The 22,203-nt window shown below is 42.5% G+C and overlaps 2 protein-coding genes and 2 non-coding genes across 7 annotated transcripts; 3 read left to right on the plus strand and 1 right to left on the minus strand.

Moving 5' to 3' along the window:
• The first annotated feature begins 5,586 nt into the window (after nucleotides 1–5,586).
• prpf4 (PRP4 pre-mRNA processing factor 4 homolog (yeast)) lies at nucleotides 5,587–11,398 on the plus strand. 3 transcript variants are annotated; one of them, XM_055936111.1, is made up of 14 exons: nucleotides 5,587–5,681; nucleotides 6,084–6,290; nucleotides 6,377–6,563; nucleotides 6,831–6,918; nucleotides 7,027–7,106; nucleotides 7,218–7,311; nucleotides 7,405–7,499; nucleotides 7,912–7,970; nucleotides 8,104–8,227; nucleotides 8,480–8,569; nucleotides 8,780–8,902; nucleotides 9,781–9,888; nucleotides 10,077–10,195; nucleotides 10,851–11,398. In XM_055936111.1, exons 2-14 carry the CDS (start codon nucleotides 6,131–6,133, stop codon nucleotides 11,042–11,044), a joined length of 1,521 nt encoding a protein of 506 aa, XP_055792086.1. In that variant the 5' UTR covers nucleotides 5,587–5,681; nucleotides 6,084–6,130; the 3' UTR covers nucleotides 11,045–11,398. The 3 variants fall into 3 exon arrangements, with proteins under 3 accessions (XP_055792086.1, XP_055792084.1, XP_055792085.1); XM_055936109.1 differs by having other exon boundaries at nucleotides 5,608–5,984; XM_055936110.1 differs by having other exon boundaries at nucleotides 5,608–5,757.
• LOC129864278 (small nucleolar RNA SNORA47) lies at nucleotides 9,489–9,624 on the plus strand. Its single transcript, XR_008761240.1, has one exon. It is a non-coding gene; the product is annotated as a small nucleolar RNA SNORA47 (small nucleolar RNA).
• LOC129864279 (small nucleolar RNA SNORA47) lies at nucleotides 10,584–10,717 on the plus strand. Its single transcript, XR_008761241.1, has one exon. It is a non-coding gene; the product is annotated as a small nucleolar RNA SNORA47 (small nucleolar RNA).
• On the minus strand, nucleotides 11,351–15,472 carry LOC129863825 (RING finger protein 224-like). Of its 2 annotated transcripts, none has more exons than XM_055936113.1 (3): nucleotides 15,171–15,472; nucleotides 14,206–14,482; nucleotides 11,351–12,217 (listed from the first exon to the last, which is right to left on the minus strand). In XM_055936113.1, exons 2-3 carry the CDS (start codon nucleotides 14,479–14,481, stop codon nucleotides 11,918–11,920), a joined length of 576 nt encoding a protein of 191 aa, XP_055792088.1. In that variant the 5' UTR covers nucleotide 14,482; nucleotides 15,171–15,472; the 3' UTR covers nucleotides 11,351–11,917. The 2 variants fall into 2 exon arrangements, with proteins under 2 accessions (XP_055792088.1, XP_055792087.1); XM_055936112.1 differs by having other exon boundaries at nucleotides 11,351–12,220.
• Between the last annotated feature and the right edge of the window lie 6,731 nt (nucleotides 15,473–22,203).

Consider the following 22,203-nt stretch of genomic DNA (forward strand, 5'->3'; position numbering starts at 1 on the left):
AGAATGAGAGGTGTTTTTGCAGCAAATATGATATGCTCTGTTGTTTGCCATTCATGCCCTTTTACCTTCCTCATTATTATTTGTGATTGTGCAACATCAAGATTCAACACCGAGATTCTTACTGTATGGTAATTGTTGCATGTCAGCATCAATACAGCATGCAGTGTATTTATTTAATACTCAACCTTTATGTTGTTTTTGTCAGTAAGCGTGTAAAGAACAGAATTTGATTCAATCACATGAAAGACAAAACACTCAAAGTAGAGAAAAGTATTAGACTATAAATGTACACCAGTTCACACACTGGGTAAACAATACGAATACGATCAGTTCATATAAGTTACTGAGTAAACAATATGCCAAGCAGTCAAATGCACTTGGTATTGACTCTACAACCGGTGTCTGGGGTACTTGCGCATTAAGGGCTGGTTTCCCAGACACAGATTAAGCCTCTAAAATTGCCAGTGTAGAAATGCCCAACAATAACCCATGTGTAGCCTACAATATGTATTCAATTTTATTCACACTTAATAGACAATCAACCAATTAGAATTTGTTTGGTGACAACAATATTACAGACAAGACAATTGTAGGCTATAACATTGGACACAATATTACAGTAACATCTAGATAAATACATTAGCTAAATTGTCACAAGTAGGATATTTCATTTATTTATGTTAGAAATGTGGGTCACATGTAGGCCTATGCAATTAGCGAATCCAAGATGGCGTAGCAGTCGGACATGCGTGTTTGTCTTGTCCCATGTAAATAGTCGGTCTCATTGTTTTTTTTCTTCTTATATATATTTTTTCTATTTTAATCTCACTTTCCACCTAAGATCTAAATATACTTTCCTGCAACCTGCCCCATCCAACGTGGTACGGATCTGTTATTTTTATACGTTATAACTGGAACCTCCATCAGAAGCTAGCCAGCTAACTAGCTTCTAGCTAATAGTCACTGCTAGCGGACTTCATCTTTAGCTCGGTCACCAGCCAGCTTTAGCTCGGTCAATACCTACAAGTCTGCACAACGCGATATCGGACTGCTTTTCTCCACCACGTCATCGGATTCCTGCCGCAAGCTCTGAGCCATTACACCGGATCATCACAGCTAGCTAGCTGCAAACGAGTGGCTACCGCTGGCTAACGCCTCTGTCCCGAAGCAAGCACCAGTTAGCCTTGAGCTAGCCTCGAGCTATGCCCATCTCCTGGCTAGCCGAAGAGGTATACCCGCTAATTCATGGGCTACAATACCTCTTTTGCCAATTGGCCTGGACCCCTTTATTGCCAACACGGAGCCCCCGCCGATCCATCACGAATAGTCTGCCGACGTAATCATCCGATGTGGTTTCAACAGGCTTTTCCGTTGCTTTGTCACCGAAGACCCTTCTGCTTGCCCCGGCCCGCTAGCTTTCTGAGCGTCGTGCCTCCCGCTCGCCTAGCATAGTAGCGACTACCGAACGGCTCCCGGACTCATCTATTGCTGCTCATTGAACCCTATGATCACTCGGCTACACATGCCTCTCTCTAATGTCAATATGTCTTGTCTTCTGCTGTTTCGGTTAGTTATTGTTTTATTTCACCGTAGAGACCCTAGTCCAGCTCAACATGCCTTAGATTGCTCTTTTGTCACACACCCCACACATGGGGAGACCTCACCTGGCTTAGCTGGTGTCTCCAGAGATGCAAGCTCTCTCATCGTCACTCAATGCCTAGGTTTACCCCCACTGTACTCACATCCTACCATACCCTTGTCTGTACATTATGCCCTGAATCTATTCTACCACCCCCAGAAATCTGCCCCTTTTATTCTCTGTTCCCAACGCACTAAACGACCAGTTCTTATAGCCTTTAGCCGTACCCTTATCCTACTCCTTCTCTGTTCCTCTGGTGATGTAGAGGTTAACCCTGGCACTGTAGCCCCCAGCATCACACCTATTCCCCAGGCCCTCTCATTTGTTGACTTCTGTAACCGTAAAAGCCTTGGTTTCATTAGTGTTAACATCGGAAGCCTCCTCCCTAAATGTGTTTTATTCACTGCTTTAGCACACTTCGCCAACCCTGACGTTCTAGCCATGTCTGAATCCTGGCTTAGGAAGGCCACCAAAAATTCAGACATTTTCATCCCCAACTACAACATTTTCCGTCAAGATAGAACTGCCAAAGGGGACGGAGTTACAATCTACTGCAGAGATAGCCTGCAGAGTTCTGTCATACTATCCAGGTCTGTGCCCAAACAGTTCGAGCTTCTACTTTTAAAAATCCACCTTTACAGAAATAAGTATCTAACTGTTGCCGCTGTTATAGACTCCCCTCAGCCCCCAGCTGTGCCCTGGACACCATATGTGAATTAATCACCCCCCATCTATCTTCAGAGTTTGTACTGTTAGGTGACCTAAACTGGGATATGTTTAGCACACCAGCCGTCCTACAATCTAAGCTAGATGCCCTCAATCTCACACAAATTATCAAGGAACCTACCAGGTACAACCCTAAATCAGTAAACATGGGTACCCTCATAGATATCATCCTGACCAATTTGCCCTCTAAATACACCGCTGCTGTCTTCAACCAGGACATCAGCGATCACTGCCTCATTGCCTGCGTCCGTAAGGGGCCCGCGGTCAAACGACCACACCTCATCACTGTCAAATGCTCCTTAAAACACTTCAGCGAGCACGCCTTTCTAATCGACCTGGCCCGGGTATCATAGAAGGATATTGACCTCATCCCGTCAGTAGAGGATGCCTGGTTGTTCTTTAAAAGTGCTTTCCTCACCATCATGCCCAATTGAAAAAATGTAGAACTAAGAACAGATATAGCCCTTGGTTCACTCCAGACTTGACTGCCCTTGACCAGCACAAAAACATCCTGTGGCGTACTGCATTAGCATCAAATAGCCCCCACGATATGCAACTTTTCAGGGAAGTCAGGCACAAATATACACAGTCAGTTCAAACAGAAATTTGCATCCTGTAGCACTAATTCCAAAAAGTTTTGGGACACCGTAAAGTCCATGGAGAATAAGAGCACCTCCTCCCAGCTGCCCACTGCACTGAGGCTAGGAAATACTGTCACCACTGATGAATCTACGATAATCGAGAATTTCAATAAGCATTTTTCTACGGCTGGCCATGCTTTCCACCTGGCTACCCTTACCCAGGCCAACAGCTCTGCACCCCCCGCAGCAACTTGCCAAAGTCCCCCCCACTTCTCCTTCACCCAAATCCAGATAGCTGATGTTCTGAAAGAGCTGTAAAATCTGGATTCCTACAAATCAGCTGGGCTAGACAATCTGGACCCTCTCTTTCTAAAATTACCCGCCGAAATTGTTGCAACCCCTATTACTAGCCTGTTCAACCTCTCTTTCGTATTGTCTGAGATCCCCAAAGATTGGAAAGCTTCCGCGGTCATCCCCCTTTTAAAAGGGGGGGGGGACATTCTAGACCCAAACTGTTACACACCTATTTCCATCCTGCCCTGCCTTTCTAAAGTCTTCGAAAGCCAAGTTAACAAACAGATCACCGACCATTTCGAATCCCACCGTACCTTCTCCACTATGCAATCTGGTTTCCGAGCTGGTCATTGGTGCACCTCAGCTACACTCAAGGTCCTAAACGATATCATAACCGCCATAGATAAAAGACAGTACTGTGCAGCCGTTTTCATGAACCTGGCCAAGGCTTTCGACTCTAATCACCGCATTCTTTTCGGCAGACTCAATAGCCTTTGTTTCTCAAATGACTGCCTCGCCTGGTTCACCAACTACTTCTCAGATAGAGTTCAGTGTGTCAAATCGGAAGGCCTGTTGTCCGGACCTCTGGCAGTCTCTATGGGGGTGCCACAGGGTTCAATTCTCAGGCCTACTCTTTTCTCTGAATATGTCAATGATGTCGCTCTTGCTGCTGGTGATTCTCTGATCCACCTCTACGCAGACGACACCATTCTGTATACATCTGGCCCTTCCTTGGACACAGTGTTAACAAACCTCCAAACGAGCTTCAATGCCATACAACACTCCAACTGCTCTTAAATGCTAGTAAAACTAAATGCATGCTCTTCAACCGATTGCTGCCCGCCCGCCTAGCATCACTACTCTGGACGGTTCTGACTTAGAATATGTGGACAACTACAAATACCTAGGTGTCTGGTTAGACTATAAACTCTCCTTCCAGGCTCACATTAAGCATCTCCAATCCAAAATTAAATCTAGAATTGGCTTCCTATTTCGCAAAAAAAGCATCCTTCACTCATTCTGTCAAACATGCCCTCGTAAAACTGACTATCCTACCGATCTTTGACTTCGGCGATGTCATTTACAAAATAGCCTCCAACACTCTACTCAGCAAATTGGATGTAGTCTATCACAGTTCCATCCGTTTTGTCACCAAAGCCCCATATACTACCCACCACCGCGACCTGTATGCTCTCGTTGGCTGGCCCTCACTACATATTCGTCGCCAAACCCTCTGACTCCTGGTCATCTATAAGTCTTTGCTAGGTAAATCCCCGCCTTATCTCAGCTCACTGGTCTCCATAGCAACACCCACCCGTAGCACGCATTCCAGCAGGTATATTTCACTGGTCATCCCCAAAACCAACATCTCCTTTGGCTGCCTTTCCTTCCAGTTCTCTGCTGCCAATGACTGGAACGAATTGCAAAAATCACTGAAGCTGGAGACTTATATCTCCCTCATTAACTTTAAGTATCAGCTGTCAGAGCAGCTTACCGATCACTGTACCTGTACACAGCCCATCTGTAAATAGCATACCCAACTACCTCATCCCCATATTATTTTTTGTTGTTGCTCTTTTGCTCCCCAGTATCTCTACTTGCACATCATCATCTGCACATCCATCACTCCAGTGTTAATGCTAAATTGTAATTATTTCACCACTATGGCCTATTTATTGCCTTACCTCCCTAACCTTACTACATTTGCACACACTGTACATATATTTTTCTATTGTGTTTTTGGCTGTACGTTTGTTTTTCCCATGTGTAACTCTGTTGTTGTTTTTGTCGCACTGCTTTGCTTTATCTTAGCCAGGTCGCAGTTGTAAATGAGACCTTGTTCTCAACTATAAATGTGAAATAAATCAAATTTAAAAAGTTTGATTGTAAGGATAAAGATGTATTTAAGCTCTAAATAGTCATCCAATCAAAACAGTAAACATGCACTGATAATAACCAATGATAGTTTGCGACATCAACCATTTATGAGCATGTAGTGCCCTTTGCTTCCAAAAAACAGAAGCCTGTCTCCCACAATGCTTTAGTTCCGACTTCATGTTGCAGTTGGTGAGGGGCAAATGCAGACATTTCCAGTTGACTGCAGTCGAAAGTTTATTACCTTTGATCACATGGTTGTTGTAAAGGTCATGCAGTCGACATGTCATCGCAAATCTGACCTATACCCATAATGCAACACACTTTGAAAGTCTTGACAACGTGATCTGCTCGAACGCGCCCAATATTGTTTCTAGATCAGTCAGTCAGAATTTATAGAATTACGTCACGGTTTGGATGCTCTCGGACACGCCCGTTGATTTGACCCAGAGGAGGAAATTTGATTTGACTCCTTTACACTAGATGTCGCTGTGAAATTTCTAACCAACTTTTTCGATAAACAACTTCCTGTTCCCAGACCGAGATACAACGCGGTTACCACTTTTGTAATTAGATTTTGATAGTTACTTTTCTTTTGTAGTTGCTTTGTTATTTCAAACCCAAGACTGAAATACAGCTAAAGTAATCCCCGTAATGTTGAGCATTTTGTTTGGTTGGGGGATGCTTTTGCTGTTGGCAAACTCTTGAGTACTGTTTGCTAACGTTAGCTAGCCAGGTTAGCTAGCTAGGCTATGTCAACGTGCTCTTGTGTAGGAAGGCAGCGCGAACTCCTAATATTTTGTCAATGCATCTTATCCATTTCATTTACTGATTAGGGACTTGGCTATTGTTGGGCAGCAAATTACTAGGTATAATAGTTTTACACTTTGCCTCATTAACTATAGCGATTGAGATGGTTGGCTATCAAGTTCTCATTCATTAATCTGCGTATGTCTTGTCTATTCCAGGTCAGTATCTTTGTGGTAAACAGTGGGACTATACATAAGGACCAGAGATGTCTGACGATGAAGAAGCTCCGCTGGTGAAGAAGACCAGGATCTTCTATGGTAGTTTGGAGGAGAAGGAGAGGGAGAGGCTGGGACGAGAGGCCTCTGGGTCAGGCAAAGATTCTGTCAAAGCAGGAATCGAGGCTGGCAACATCAACATTTCCAGTGGTTAGTATACCAAACACAAATCTGTATTTAAAAGGAGTAATGAAGAGTTTGTTGAGTTATCATCTAACTTCTCCTCTCCCCTCAAGGTGAGTCCCTTGAGCTTGAGGAACGTGTGACTGAGCGCCAGTCGGAGGTATTGGCTGACTTTGAGCGAAGAAAGAGAGCGAGACAAATCACAGTATCCACAGACGATGCAGAGGTCAAAGCCTGCTTACGGGCCCTCAGGGAACCAATCACACTGTTTGGGGAGGGGCCTGCTGAGAGACGAGAGAGGTGAGGGACACAAGCATGGCTCTGTCAACCCCTTCTAATATTTGAATGTGTAAATCAACAATTAGACAACAATCCACACGTCTGACCCTTTGATGCTTTTACAACATGTTAACTCACCAATTAAAACAGCCGTTTTGAGGAATTGCCTTAATGCTTTAACACACTGTATTGATAGTTATATTTCACTTGCATTATGACCACCTTTTTATTCTTTGCTCACACTCTTTTCCCCTCTCCAGCTCAATTTGTACTTGCTCTCTTTTCCAGGCTAAGGAATATCCTCTCTGTAGTGGGTCCAGATGCATTGAAGAAATCGAAGAAGGACGATGAGAAATCCAAACGCTCCCAAGAGGAGGTGTGATATGTGGCTTGACTCTCCTATATCTTTCTTTCACTACTACAGTCCGTACTCATTCAATATGGAGACATGCGTTTGATGTCTTCTCCTGTTCCCCTTTTTCAGTGTCAGCAGACATGGTACCATGAAGGGCCGACCACTCTTAAGGAGGCAAGGCTTTGGTTGGCCAGATACTCTCTGCCCAGGTACAGCATGATTCTAATGTTGGACCATAGTTACCATGATGACAATGATGTTTCAAAGGTTGTTTTGCAGCACAACCATATTAATAATAAACGTGCGTGATGTCTCAACAGGGCCGTGAAAAGGTTAGAAGATGCCAGAGCTCACAGGGAGATCCCAGAATCTACACGGACAGTCAGGACGCAAGAACTTCACAAGACGCTCAGGGTACGTCCTCCATCAGTCTCCAAAAGCATTAACGAACTTGTCTTGTTTGTGAAAAACAGTTGTAGAATGACATGATTTTCTCTGTCTATCCAGAACCTGAATAACTTCTGCAGTCAGATCGGTGACGACAGGCCTATATCATTTTGCCAGTTCAGCCCCAACTCCAAAATGCTGGTGACTGCATCTTGGTGAGTCCCTTCTCTCACTCCTCTCTCAGTGCACCGCACAGGCAGCAGTGAGCATGATTACATGCACACAATAATACAATTATTGTGGATAGTCAGATTAATATAATAGTTTGTTTAAAATGTTTACGTACTTCTCCAAACTCACTTCACTCGTGCACAAGAGGGAGGCTTGCGCTACCGGTGCAGGCACATGCGCAGATCAGATACTCCGTTGGAACGGTGATTTTATTAAAGCTGTTTACATGTCCTAATAATTCTAAAGATTATTCAGAAAACCGTTTAATGTCAAATTATTAGTGTGCATGTAAACGTACTGTTTGACTTTGGGTGTTTTTTTGTATTTAAAATGTTGCCGTCAATAAAGATATTTGTGACACTTCCTCATCTCTTCCTGACTTGTTCTTTTCTCTAGGAGTGGCCTGTGTAAACTGTGGAATGTTCCTGACTGTACCCTTGTCCGTACCCTTCGAGGTAAGAAGAATCTCTTATTTTCCCCTTTCTTGTCCCTTTGCAATTACTCTTTGCTTGGGCTACTGTAGTCTGTAATAATTGTAGGTATTTCCAACCCTAATACATCCTTATCATTCTCTTCCCCTTCCCACAGGCCACAACACCCACGTGGGGGCCATCTGTTTTCATCCTCAGGCCACTCTGACTCTGGAGGACTCTGATGTTAACATGGCCTCCTGTGCTGCCGACGGCTCCGTCAAACTCTGGAGTCTGGACAGGTCTGCTCCGATTGCTATCGTTACTGTGTTTCTGTCTTTATTGCCGTCTGTCAAATATAGAGGCTACCAAATATTAGTCAGGCAAAAAAGGGTGAGGGGTCGACCAAGAGCAGTGTAGCTTTTTCCCAAATGTTCCTCGGGTATCATCATAAACAGTAGCTGAGGTTGTTGAGTGAGCTGCTGAAATGAATGGTGGCCATTTAAAAAAAATAATGCATGTTGATGTGTAACCATGGTAACCCCTCTTTACAGTGATGTGCCTGTCGCTGACATCGAGGGCCACTCCATGAGGGTGGCGAGAGTAGCCTGGCACCCCTCTGGAAGGTTCCTGGGCACCACCTGGTGGGTGAATTTAATCCCAAGCATTATTTAACCCGGCAACGCCAGTTGAGAACTTGTTCTATCGTTTTTAGAACGGCCCATCCAGGCAATACAATAAAAACAAACATGATCATTTGCCTCCACCATAGATACATTGTACTCTGGCCAGACTGGCATTGTTCAAATTGAATCTAAAGTGAGGCTTAATCCTCTCTCCCCTCTCCCTGGCAGCTATGATAATTCATGGAGGCTGTGGGACCTGGAGGCCCAGGAGGAGATCCTGCACCAAGAGGGACACAGTAAAGGAGTCCATGACATGCAATTCCACCCTGATGGATCTCTGGCAGCTACTGGGTAAGAGCTCACTGGATATGCTATGAAAGTCAATGTCGGTTGTCAATATTTGTTCACAATACGTCATTATTGAAGAGACCGTTGAAGATATCTCTGAAACGTAAAAAAAAACAAATCATTCATTTCTGTGTTCTCTTTTGCTTGTCTCTGCACATTCTGTTGCAATGTATGTTGCCAGTAAATCTAGCACTTTTGGAGAGTATTATCCCGTTATTTCTACAACAAATCTTGGCTTCAGATAACCGGGATCTCAGTGTCCTCCCCGAAACGAAAATACTATCTAGAAAAGGCTTTAATCAACCCCGTAATTTAAGTGCTGTCAGGTCAAAGAGCAGATCAAATTAGCCTATTAAAGGGAATGGTTGCTATAGTAAAACAATGGTTGTATTCAGTAGTCTGTTTTAATGAAGGCCAGTAGATGTCCACCCAGTTATCTCAATTAGAGGTTTGGCAGAACAAGAGCCTCTGCGGCTGGCTTGGTCTGAAACATACAGGGATGTTCCCTTCATGTCCCCTAATGATAACATGCCTCCTTACACCCACACACACACACTACTCTTTCAGTGCATATTTTTGCTGAACAATTTGGAGGACTGAGAAGGTTTAGCAGCTTGTTCTGTGCTGTTATAACTGGTTATAACCTCCTAAATGAAAATAAGTCAGATGCGACAAACCGGCTACTTATACCACATTAGAGCTGGCGTTGTGTTTGTGTACAGATCCATCTTATTGTTTGTTGTAAAGCATCTTGACTGGTGCAATTCAGCACAGAATCATTTATAGTAGAAAGAATTACAGATCCCTATTTACCCCTCATCACCAGTACTGTTGGTTGTATCCTAGTTTGCCTCAGTACACAATATTCATCTCTTTCTCAGGGGTCTGGATTCATTTGGCCGTATTTGGGACCTTCGGACCGGGCGCTGTGTGATGTTCCTGGAGGGCCACCTCAAAGAGATCTACAGCATCGACTTCTCGCCCAACGGGTAAATTACATGGAAGATACTGTGTTATTCATATCTTATGGATAGGGCCAGATATTCCTCAAGATATGATCTAGAACCACAGCCCAGAGTTATTCAATGGTCAGGAAAAACTCCTGGTCCTACTTATTGGCGATGATAAGCCGGAGTGTGTTTATAGGTCCACTAATGAAACCATCTTCTCCGTTTAGCTACCACGCAGCAACAGGAAGTGGGGATAACACCTGTAAGGTGTGGGACCTGCGTCGCAGGAAGTGCATCTACACCATCCCCTCCCATCAGAACCTGGTGTCCTCTGTCAAATTCCAGCGTGAGTTTCTCCAGGTCCCAGAGACCTCATTTTTTTATATTTAATCATGCAATTGAGTAATCACAGGGTTCCAAGTTGTTAGTCACTGTGACGGATTTCTGCCATGTGGATGACCTGTCAGGTTTAAAACTACAACTGGTTAGAAAGTATAAGGAAATGAAAATGAACCTATATCTTTTCAAATAGCTGCCGTTTTTCTGGTCTGCAAATCCAATTTTGACCAATAAATGGGACATAAAAACATCTGTGCTGCCCTATGTTGATTTGGGAAATCCCAAATGTGATCCTCAAGCCAAAAACTTTTGAGATGGACTTTAGTTTGTCATGGGATTTTTTTGTTGTTGTTGCGTTAACCCCTGTAATCAGCTCAATCTATCTCACACACTTTTGGAGGACTGAGAAAGTTTAGCAGCTTGTTCTGTGCTGTTATAACTGGTTATAACCTCCTAAATGGAAAATAAGGCAGATGCAACAACCGGCTCTGAGACACTTAAGAACTGATGTTGTGTTTGTGAACATCATTTGACTAATAATACCACTGTTTTTAACCTTTTTAATAAGTCTGGACTGAAAGTCTAACTGGATTTATAAAAAATAAAAAAGTTTGTTGCAATATTTCTGTGCTCACATTTCCCTCCATCAATCTCCCTCTTAGCCAATAACGGTCACTTCCTCCTGACTGGGGCCTATGACAACACTGCCAAGGTGTGGACCCACCCAGGCTGGTCCCCCCTGAAGACCCTGGCGGGCCACGAGGGAAAGGTGATGGGCGTGGACATGTCCCCTGACGGACAGCTCATCGCCACCTGCTCATACGACCGCACCTTCAAGCTCTGGATGTCAGAGTGAGGAGAACCCGTAGAAATAGAATGACATTCTATGGTAAATTCTATTTCTATGGCAATACCTGACTGTCATTCCATTCAAGTAGAAGAATGTTGAACCAAGATCTGCAAAATGTTAACTTCTCGATTGATGGATTAATCTGAACATCCTAAATATTTGGAATTTGTCTTATTGACATTTAGTAGATTGTTCGATTTATTATTGAACAACATTTGAGGCTATTAATGCCTACAACTTTGAAGTTGTGGGTATACTTTCGTTTGTTAATAACATTGTTTTAGGTGATTTTTAATCACGAGTCATTTGGTGTCAAGTCGATCCAATTGCTTTTATTTTTAATAAAAACAAACTCCATAATATCGTTCATTATTTTACACTTGCACATGACAAAATGGTTACATATATTCATTAAACACACTTACAAATGGTACTATAACTCAACAAGGTGTGCATATAATGATTCAACAGTTGACTGTCCCACAAGGTACCAATAGCCCATATGTCCAGTTGCCTATTTGAAAGGCGGCAGCAGAGGATTCTTTGGGTTGTAGGAAAGCTCAAAACTGAGGTCCTTATCAAGCATCCCTTTTTGAGCGCTGAAACTTTTCTATGAGTCTTCAAATCAAAGTATCTTTGTAAAACGATAGACTCAATGTTATCCCCACACAACTTTGTCTCCTGACCACTGTTCTTCTCAGTAGTGTAATCACACACAACTACGGCCTGGTGTCTGTCCAGGTCAGGCAGACAGGCATTTTCCACTTTGTAGCCTTGGAAGCCCAGGCGTCCCTATAATCAGCTGCAGGAGGTACTGTAATGGGAACTCTTGGCCAGATGCTTTAGCCAACTCCTGTCATTCATACATGCCTGAGCAGCCTAGCAGCACCACCAGCAGCAGAAGAAGCGCCTGCAGCAGGGGCTCCTATGGAAGCGAGGCTCAGCCAATCCTCCATGGTTCCAGGTGGCCTGAGGCTGCTCTATGATGGACTGCTTCCCAAAAGAGGGCTTGTGCTCCAGCTGGGTGCCTAGCTCTCTTCCTCCCTGCCGTGAGCAAGACCTCTGGTTTTCCATCTCGGCCTTGACCGCCAAGAAGGCTACTAGGTCTAGGTCCAGGGCTGTAGCGCCCCCGCGTGGGAGGGGGGTGTTCTGCCGACACTGTGGACAGGGGATCCACATCTGCTGGGAGTAGAAGAGAGGGCAGGGTTGTTACTTGGGATACGTTAGTGTCAAACTGAACATAACTCTTAGGTTTTCTAAGTGGTCTGACTGTTGTGCTCAATACAGAGTCCCTCCTTGGAAAAGTACTGTTGACGTCGGAAGTTTACATACATCTTAGCCAAATACATTTAAACTCAGTTTTTCACAATTCCTGACTTTTAATCAGAGTAAAAATTCCCTGTCTTAGGTCAGTTAGGATCACCACTTTATTATAAGAATGTGAAACGTCAGAATAATAGTATAGAGTGATTTCATCTTTTATTTCTTTCATCACATTCCAAGGGGGTCAGAAGTTTACATACACTCAATTAGTATTTGGTTGCATTGCCTTTAAATTGTTTAACTTGGGTCAAATTCTTCAGGTAGCCTTCCACAAGCTTCCCACAATAAGTTGGGTGAATTTTGGCCCATTCCTCCTGCCAGAGCTGGTGTAACAGAGTCAGGTTTGTAGGCCTCCTTGCTCGCACATGCTTTTTCTATAGGATTGAGGTCCGGGCTTTGTGATGGCCACTCCAATACCTTGATTGTGTTGTCCTTAAGCCATTTTGCCACAACTTTGGAAGTATGCTTGGGGTCATTGTCCATTTGGAAGACCCATTTGCGACCAAGCTTTAACTTCCTGACTGTCTTGAGATGTTGCTTCAATATATCCACATAATTTTCCCTCCTCATGATGCCATCTATTTTGTGAAGTGCACCAGTCCCTTCTGCAGCAAAGCACCCCCACAACATGATACTGCCACCCCTGTGGTTCACGGTTGCGATGGGGTTCTTCGGCTTTCAAGCCTCCCTCTTTTTTCTCCAAACATAATGATGGTCATTATGGCCAAACAGTTATATTGTTGTTTCATCAGACCAGAGGACATTTCTCCAAAAAGTACGACCTTTGTCCCCATGTGCAGTTGCAAACCGTAGTCTGGCTTTTTTATGCCAGTTTTGGAGCAGTGGTTTCTTCCTTGCTGAGCAGCGTTTCAGGTTATGTCGATATAGGACTTGTTTTACTGTGGATATAGATCCTTTTGTACCTGTTTCCTCCAGCATCTTCACAAGCTCCTTTGCTGTTGTTCTGGGATTGATTTGCACTTTTCGCACCAAAATACGTTCATCTCTAGGAGACAGAACACATCTCCTTCCTGAGATGTATGACAGCTGTGTGGTACCGTGGTGTTTATACTCGCGTACTATTGTTTGTATAGATGAACGTGGTACCTTTTTTTCTGAGGTCTTGGCTGATTTCTTTAGATTTTCCCATGATGTCAAGCTAAGAGTCACTGAGTTTGAAGGTAGGCCTTGAAATGCATCCACAGGTACACCTCCAATTGACTCAAATTATGTCAATTAGCCTATCAGAAGCTTCTAAAGCCATGACATCATTTTCTGGAATTTTCCAAGCTGTTTAAAGGCACAATCAACTTAGTGTATATAAACTTCTGAGCCACTGGAATTGTGATAAGTGAAATAATCTGTCAACAGATCGTGTTGGAAAAATTACTTGTGTCATGCACAAAGTAGATGTCCTAACTGACTTGCCAAAACTATAGTTTGTTAACGAGTCCTTTGTGGAGTGGTTGAAAAATAAGTTTTAATTAATGACTCCAACATTAGTGTATGTAAACTTCCGACTTCAACTGTATCTTAATGCAACCCATTGCTCTGCAGCTTTGGTCATCTTCATATTAGTTTGAGATGATGCGTATTGGCTGATCTTCAACAAATTAGTGTTCCTTTTCACCAAGAGAACAAGTGAGCTATAGTTTGCCAAATTACTGCTCGTTTTTGGGAAAAGGCCCAGTCTGTTTGAAATAGTCTGGAACTGGTCCAAAAACATTGAATTTCTATCAAACATCCTTTACAGTTTAACTAGCGTATCCTAGTCCATTGAGATAGACTCACACAGAGGCAGGATCTATGGCGAGACCGGTGTCGTGACAGTCAGTCAAACCCACCTGTTCATTGAGGATGGTGTCGAGGCGTCTCAGGCAGGCCTGGCAGAAGGTGTGGCTGCAGTAGAGCTTACGTGGCAGCCTCTCAGTCAGGTTGAAGGCACAGTAGCAGATGATACAGTCCAGTTTACGGCTGTCTCTGGATGGCTGAACTCCTCCAGCCTCCACACCACCCTCTACTGGGGGATCTTCTGGGGCCTCTAGGTCAGGGGCCTCTGCTGGGTCCTCTGGGGCAGGAAAGTCTGGTGCATCAGGAACTGGGGCTTCCTCCTCGTCCATCCTGTACAGGAGAACAGATTAAGAATGGGTGCTTATTGCTATGGCCCAGAGTTTTTCCTGGTTAGGTTGGATTCTCAAGAAAAACTCAGGGCCCTTTAGTGACATTACTACTATTACTACTTTATAGTTAGTATTTCAAATAATCAAATACACATGCAACCAAATTATTGAACTTAAAGTTTACAGTTGATTAATACAAAAACAGAGGAATTGAATTGATAATACATTTAGACTCAAGAAAAGGATTGAGACCCAGATGTTTGATGTTAGCTGTGATCTTCTGTTACAACATTCTCTGTCCGTTCAGTCGGTTGTGGGATGATACAACACAACAGGTTGGTTGTAAGCAGAGACACAGATATCTATTTACTGGCTGAAACTATGTCACTGAAAAGGGGAGATGGTTATCCTGATGTGCTAGGCTAGGTGCTTCTCCCTTTCTGCCGTGTCTGTATCGAATACTGCATTGAAACGTTAATACTATTTTAAGTATTTTTAAACTCATAGCTAACAGTCTGTTGGAAATGTATTCAATACGTTTGGACATCAATTCGGTGAGAAAAAATGTGTTAGAAAATCGAATGTGTCAGTCTCACTCAGATCTTCTTCACTACCTGTTGACAGAAAACTGGCCTCAACCAAAAGCATGGGTAACAGAACTGAAAACCCCATAACAAAACATTGCATACCTTCTAGATTGTCCTCCAAACCCCCTGAAGGTCCTTGGTAGTTCTCTGGAGTCCTGCCATGGCTTCTGTTTTCAAAGCAACCTCCTTCCCAGGACTAGTCCAGTGTAGTATTCCTTTACTCTTTCTCATTATGACAAACTAATGCTACACTACTGATGTACATTATAGGATCAGATAGTAGAGACAGAACCTTATTACCTTGTCCCTGTAGATCCCTAGCACTGCCCACTGGAGGGTACGTCCTCCCTTTATCCCCCCCGATGCTCTGCTCTACTCTTCCACAGAAACAGCTCTCCTCTCTAATGAAGGGCAAACAATGTGAGCCTGCAGCAGGTCATCAGGCCCTTTAATATTTCAGGACGCCCTTCCGTGTGAACTCCCACTCATAGGCCTGTCAATGGAGTGTGTTACATATTAAAGAGGCCACAGAGAACAATGGGGTTCTCCAGGGAGAGGGAGCTTATTATCCTCATCTATGGGCCCTCTGCTTCTCTGCCCTAGCATGTATACAATCAAGAGCACATTGCCACGTGCGTACTAACAACGCACGCACGCACGCACCACGCACCACACACACACACACACACACACACACACACACACACACACACACACACACACACACACACACACACACACACACACACACACACACACACACACACACACACACACACACACAGAGACAGACAGAGCTGGTTGTGTCACAAGTCCATTCCCCCCCTTTTCCACCTCCTACTTCCTGCTGTGAGTATCCCAACAGTCTGACTAGCTGAAAGGCGAGCCAGGCTCACGTTCCTGTATGGAGGGAGCAGGCAGCAGATCAGCTTACACTGGCAACAATAGACAAGCAGAAACCCTACACTCTCGATCCACCAGCACTCACAGGAGCCAGTTGCCAGCACAGTGGGTTGGCCAGCTGAGTCCATAAAAAACAGTCACCCAGGGTCATAAAGCAAAATACTGTAGGTATCCTAAAGTAACCTTTACAATGTGACATTGCCTTGTCCAGGCTGAAAATGACCCTAGCCCCCAGTAGCCTCTTCTCCCAGCAAACCACATTCAGTTCTGAAGAGACTGGAAGTGAAAGCAATTATATGGCGATGGACTTCATAGAACTTACACCTATCCAGTTCCTAGTGATCTGAAAACCCCAGTGTCAGGAACAAGGTTACCCTTCCTTAGGTTACTCTCTTGTCTTAAACTCCCTTCTTGCCTATGTTGTAAACTAGGTTTGTTCATAAACAATCTACAATATAGACATGTATACTAGTACAAAGCATTGTTTAATTGCTGGCTTGAGGAATGTTTTAAATAGACTGTCATGAAAAAAAAACGTTGCTTGATATGTTGGTGTTCAGACACTAGATGGTAGCAAAGATTAGATAGACAGCCAGAGATATACATTTTAAGCCAACTCCACAGCATGTTCAGGGTTGTGGCGGCCAAGTTGAGTGGAAGATGACCGCCACAAATGGACTGTCTACACAAAGACTGACCACTGCAACATATGATTGAGGGAAGTTACTGTTGTTTGTTGTCGAGTGCGTTCCTTGCTTGTGACCGTAAAACAGGTCTATGAAGGATGAGTAAAGGATGAAATCTGCTGATTCTTATCTCAACCATCAGAAGATTTCCCTGTCCCTCTGAGCTTCTGTAAAGTTTCGGTTTTCACCAAGTTATCCCAGAGAGTATATTGTAGGTAGTATATTAGCTTACTGTAGGTTATTCTAGTAGATTCAATTGGGATATTTTTTTATAGCGGAACAGTCCTTCATAAAACAGAAATATGATTAATTTCCACCATATACTGTCTCCTATGTGATGGAAATACATTGTACTTGATTTTCAATAGATATTTTTCAATGAAGCCTCTGTACATTCCTACAAAGTAATACCCTAATAGCACTGTTAATGTTTGATAGAAGGTCACCTCCAAAATATTTGGCACCCTTGATAAAGATGAGCAAAAAAGACTATAAATAAATAATACAAATACTGAGCTATATTTTATGCAGAATTTTATTTTATACTAATACAATTGCTCAGAGAAAAAGATTTTATTTAACAAGTCATTTTTTTAAAATCTAAAAGATAGGTGTAAAAAGTATTGGCACCCCTGTTTTCAATACTCCGGAACCCTCCACTATCGAGGATAAGGGCAATGAACCTTTTTCGAAACAGTTTTTTTGAGATTCGAGAGGGATCTTAGTCAAGTTGTTCGTACAGAATCTTCCCAGATCCTTAATATCCTTCAGTCTGCGTTCATGGACTGCCCTCTTCAATTCAAACCACTGGTTTTCATCGCGTTACTGTTGTTTGTGAGACAGCGTTGCAAAATGTTGATTTTGTGGTCAATTAACAATTTCTTTGTGGATTTTGATGTGTGTTTGGGGTTATTGTCTTGCTGAAAGATCTACTTGGGCCGAGTTTCAGCCTCTTTTAGTATCAGAAAATATTCAAAATGTGTGCAAAGCAGCTTTCGCGCTACCATTCCATGATGGTGGGGATAGTAGTGATCTTGATAATTATTGACCCATTTCCAGGCTCCCTTGTCTTGCGAAAATACTAAAAATACTTGAAAATCACGCGTCAAACTCATTCCACGGAGGGTCGAGTGGGCGGGTTTTCACTTAATTGACTAATTAAGGTCACTAATTAGTAAGGAACTACCCTCACCTGGTTGTCTAGGTCTTCATTGAAAGGAAAAACTAAAACCAGCAGACACTAGGCCCTCCATGGAATGTGTTTGACGTGTGCCTTAGACGATTGAAATAATTGTGCTGCCATGTTTGTAGACTTGTCAAAAGCTTCTGATACTGTACACCATGTTATTCTGCTGAATAAGCTGTCATCGATAGGGTTGGGTACTGTTGCTCGCCAATGGTTTCATAATTATGTCAATGACAGAAATCAGGCCATCAAGGTAGCTGGGGTCAAATCTGAGGTCATTGAGTTAGATAAAGGGCTGCCCCAAGGTTCGATACTTGGCCAACTACTGTTTGCAATCTATATAAATAACATTGGGAATGCTGTAAAAATATATCTATATTCATTTGCATGCAGATGATGCAGTGTTGTATTCCATTGCGCCATCGTTTGGCCCATTGCTCCATCGTTAATCTCATCCCAGATCAGTGGTTGGTTGGGCACAACTTCTCCCTCGGTCCACGTCAAACCTTACCCGTCACGATCTCCTGTACTGCACAGCTGAGCGAATAAACGGCAAACACTCCTCACAAACTTTATTACGAAAGAACCGACCACGGGTACTTCCAGTGCAGAATGTGTGCTAGTGTTATGAGGAGCAGTGTTTCAGTAGCTGGTGAATTGTATATTGAAACTCGTGTAGATACCAACATTTAAACAGGCTTTACATGAGCACACAAAGGACAAAATGTGAGCTAGTGCTGATTCCCTAATGTAAAACACGTTCATGTATGAAACAGACCGGTTCTTGTGCTGTGTGACAAATAGTCCCTATACTGAGAGATATATACCAACATTGGGTCAGCAAAGAGGAAATGTTCAACTATCTCATTTGTTAATTTACCCATACAGACCACCCAATTTCTTTATTTGCTTATTTGGATTCCCGTTAGCTTTTGCAGAAGCAGCAGCTACTCTTCCTGGGTTCCACAAAAAAACATGACAAGTAAAAAAACACTGATAGACAAGGACAGTCACACAAATGTAAGCAAAGACGGGTCCAAATTGTCGGCCCCTAACGACTTCTTGGCCTCAATAGCTAATGAGGCAGCAAGAGCTTCATTTTCTGTGAATTGCCAAAAATAAAAACCCTGACTACCATTTCCCCAGTCACGTGAGGTGACTGGAGGCCGTATGTGGGAAGAACAGTCAACTGACTGGCCAAGACCAGTATGACCACCATTTCTTTCAAATGGAAACAAGTTGAAATAAAATGCAGATTAAAAGCATCACAAATCTTAACTGATCAGGGTGACCTATATTGTATTGCATGCAAATGTGAATCGTAACGTCATCTTGAGTCTTACTCCTGCCACAGAATTTGACTGTACAATCAAGGCACTGCCGATTGGCTTCGGCGTCACAGAGATTCAACATGGGTTGCTCCACCAATTTCGTGCCTTTTGAGAAGTGTAACTTGGTAAAAAAAAAAAAAAGTTTGATGTCCCCTAATTTAAACCATCTGTCATAAAGAGCATGTGGCTAACTTCATAAAAAACTAGTTTTCCCATTTTAAGAGGTTAAATTTAAAAAATGACTTGAATAAGTGCCAATTAAGTGCCAAATAAAGTAACAGGTTGACCATAACAGGGTTGCGATTTCATCTTAAATTAGCCATGAATCCTCTTGTGACAGAGGAAATGGAAGCGTCTTGTGTGCAACATGGAGGGGCAATTGAATGCAAGCTTACATTTTTTGTATTTTATTGTATAAGGTCCAGTGCAGTCAAAACTTTATTTCCACAATATGAGGTTGGAATAATATTGTGAAATTGTAAAATGCTGATAATGCCCTTTTAAGTTTAAGCTTTCCATGGTGACATCACAATGCGGTAAAATAGTTAATAGACCAATAAGAAATAGAGTTCCAAACCCATAGAGACCCTATACAATTATGTCTAAACCTCTCTGCCAATAACAGCAAATTTGGATTTTTTTCTTTCCTTACCTAGACCACTCCCTGACAGTCCTAACAAAATTCTTGCAGAAGAAATTGTCCTTTCCTAAGAAGCTATTTTTGTTTATTTAAAAAAAAAACATTTTAATAGAAAACGCACACAGAAAAGTATTTAATGGTTACCCAGAAATGATTTCATATTGACCTCGTGAAGATAACATTGGACCTTCAAAGCATTTCTAGCCTGTCTATCTATGAGTAAGAGGGTTGACTTGTTATGCTTGACCAGGTCAGTTTTCTACCACAAAACAACAGAAAAAGGCCAAAAAAAGAGTAGAATCAGCTCACCTGCTTTTACACTAACTATTAGATTTTCAATGTTCGTTTTGAAAAGAATATTTAAAAATGAATAGTTTCACCATATTAAAATGAGAGTTCAGTTTGCGTAACTGGGTTGACTTTAAAATGAGGGACAGACATAAATGAATCACTAATCACAAATAATACTCTTCAGAAATGACTTTGTCAAAGCAACAAAATAACTAGCTTTACAATGATGTTGAAAATGTAAAACATTTGGGGGTAAAGTGGACTAAACATTTTCTAGAAGTCACAGATGGTGCACGGAGAGACATGTCTAAATGCGGAATTTTGGCACTTTAGCAAGTCTTTATTCATATTGAAAATCAGATTTATTGAATTCTCCACGTGGTCTATATTAAAGGGCACTACGTTTAATATAACAGATTTCAAAAATTCAATATTGGTGCACAATTTCTACTAAAAATATCAAACGGACGCAAAAGGCACTCATTTCGTGGAACGACTCAGTTACATTGATGGACATATCCTCTGTACTTTTACATTAAATGTTGGTAAATGTATTCTTTCTGGGTTGTTGTATGTGTACAAGCAGAACCGACTTCCCTTACAGGGACAATAACGTTGTATATTATTGTCTTGTTGTATGATTACCGTGAAATGTAAAGATCTATAATGTATAAGGTTGTTCAAGTCATGAGAAGTACATTGCATTTGGTGGATGTTTTCTGGTGTGTTATTATTTTCTAGCTATGACCTAACTCTGTTTATTCTGTCAACCATCTGTGGGAAGTAGAACAAATACACTTGCCTAACCCTTTTTCTTTAGCTCTATCTCTCTCTCTCTCTCTCTCTCTCTCTCTCTCTCTCTCTCTCTCTCTCTCTCTCTCTCTGTGTTGCCATGGATACAAATGGTTTTCACTAGCACTGAAAGAACCTATTAATCTTGGTGCCACTGATAGCTACAGTGCCTGATCTAACAGCATGTACACATAAACATAGAGGACACTGTGACAGAAATGACATCTTATTTACACACTGTCAGGGCAGCTCTAGGTCGCCCGCAACCGACCAATGATATGTGTCTTTGAGTCGACTAACTCTCAGATCATCCTCCACTGACTCGGCCCTGTTTACGCCTCCAAGGTGCCCCCTCACACAGGAATACACACTCAGAGCCTACGTAACAGAGGCTTTTCTTAAAAACTCCACTTCGCGTGTTTCACTCACCTCTTTCTTTTAAAAAGAAAAACTAAGTTCGAGATGTGGTTTCCACTCGCCTCTCTGCCTCTCAGAACATGGGTGGGTCCATCTGCTCCGTTCCCGAAGTGTGGTCTCCCTGAGATCCCAAGTTTGAAGGGTCCCTCGTCTACGATTTACCCAGGTCGTCAGGAGCGGTCACCAAGTGAAGATTCACATCAAATCAAATCAAACTTTATTTGCCACATGCACCGAATACAACAAGTGTAGACTTTACCGTGAAATGCTTACTTACAAGCCCTTAACCAACAGTGCAGTTCAAGAAGAAGAAAATATTTACCAAGTAGGCTAAAATAAAAAGTTATAATAAAAAGTAACACAATAAGAATAACGAGGCTATATACAGGGGGCACCGGTACCGATATCCCCATCCACGTCGCCAAATGTGGTGGTTCATTTCTTTATTATCAAATGAGGAGAGACAAACTTATCACACAAATCAGTTATACTTAAACAAAATCTTTATTCACTTGTTAATAAGGAAGCAGGTCAATACAACACACACATATAAAGTGAATCGATTGAGCGCTTTATGTTAATGATGCCTGGTCGACGAATTGAGAGGACAGAGACAAAAGTACAAAGGTCTTTTATAGCCAAGATACACCCCCTTCAGGCTACATGACAAACAACAGATATATGGAATGGGTCACAAGGTTAAGATTAGTATGAAAGATACTGTCTGCTGTGAATTATACGTATCTCATTGTGTAGAGACCAGGGTCTGGCCCTGGGGTCATCTCTCCCTGGTTCCTTATAGAACAGAAACATTAACTCATGCTCTGGAATGCGGTATCACCCAAAGACATCGTAAATCTTCCAGAGGCCCATCCTCAGTAGAACACAC

Source organism: Salvelinus fontinalis, chromosome 10 (assembly GCF_029448725.1).
Source record: "Salvelinus fontinalis isolate EN_2023a chromosome 10, ASM2944872v1, whole genome shotgun sequence".
NCBI classification, from domain to species: Eukaryota; Metazoa; Chordata; class Actinopteri; order Salmoniformes; family Salmonidae; genus Salvelinus; species Salvelinus fontinalis.

Coding starts and splice junctions, on each gene's coding strand:
- LOC129863825 (XM_055936112.1), bottom strand. CDS start 14,481: ATGGACGAGGAGGAAGCCCCAGTTCCTGATGCACCAGACTTTCCTGCC. Junction 12,221..14,205: donor ACACCATCCTCAATGAACAG/GTGGGTTTGACT, acceptor TTCTACTCCCAG/CAGATGTGGATCCCCTGTCC.
- prpf4 (XM_055936111.1), top strand. CDS start 6,131: ATGTCTGACGATGAAGAAGCTCCGCTGGTGAAGAAGACCAGGATCTTC. Junction 7,107..7,217: donor GCCAGATACTCTCTGCCCAG/GTACAGCATGAT, acceptor ATGTCTCAACAG/GGCCGTGAAAAGGTTAGAAG. Junction 7,971..8,103: donor CCTTGTCCGTACCCTTCGAG/GTAAGAAGAATC, acceptor CCCTTCCCACAG/GCCACAACACCCACGTGGGG.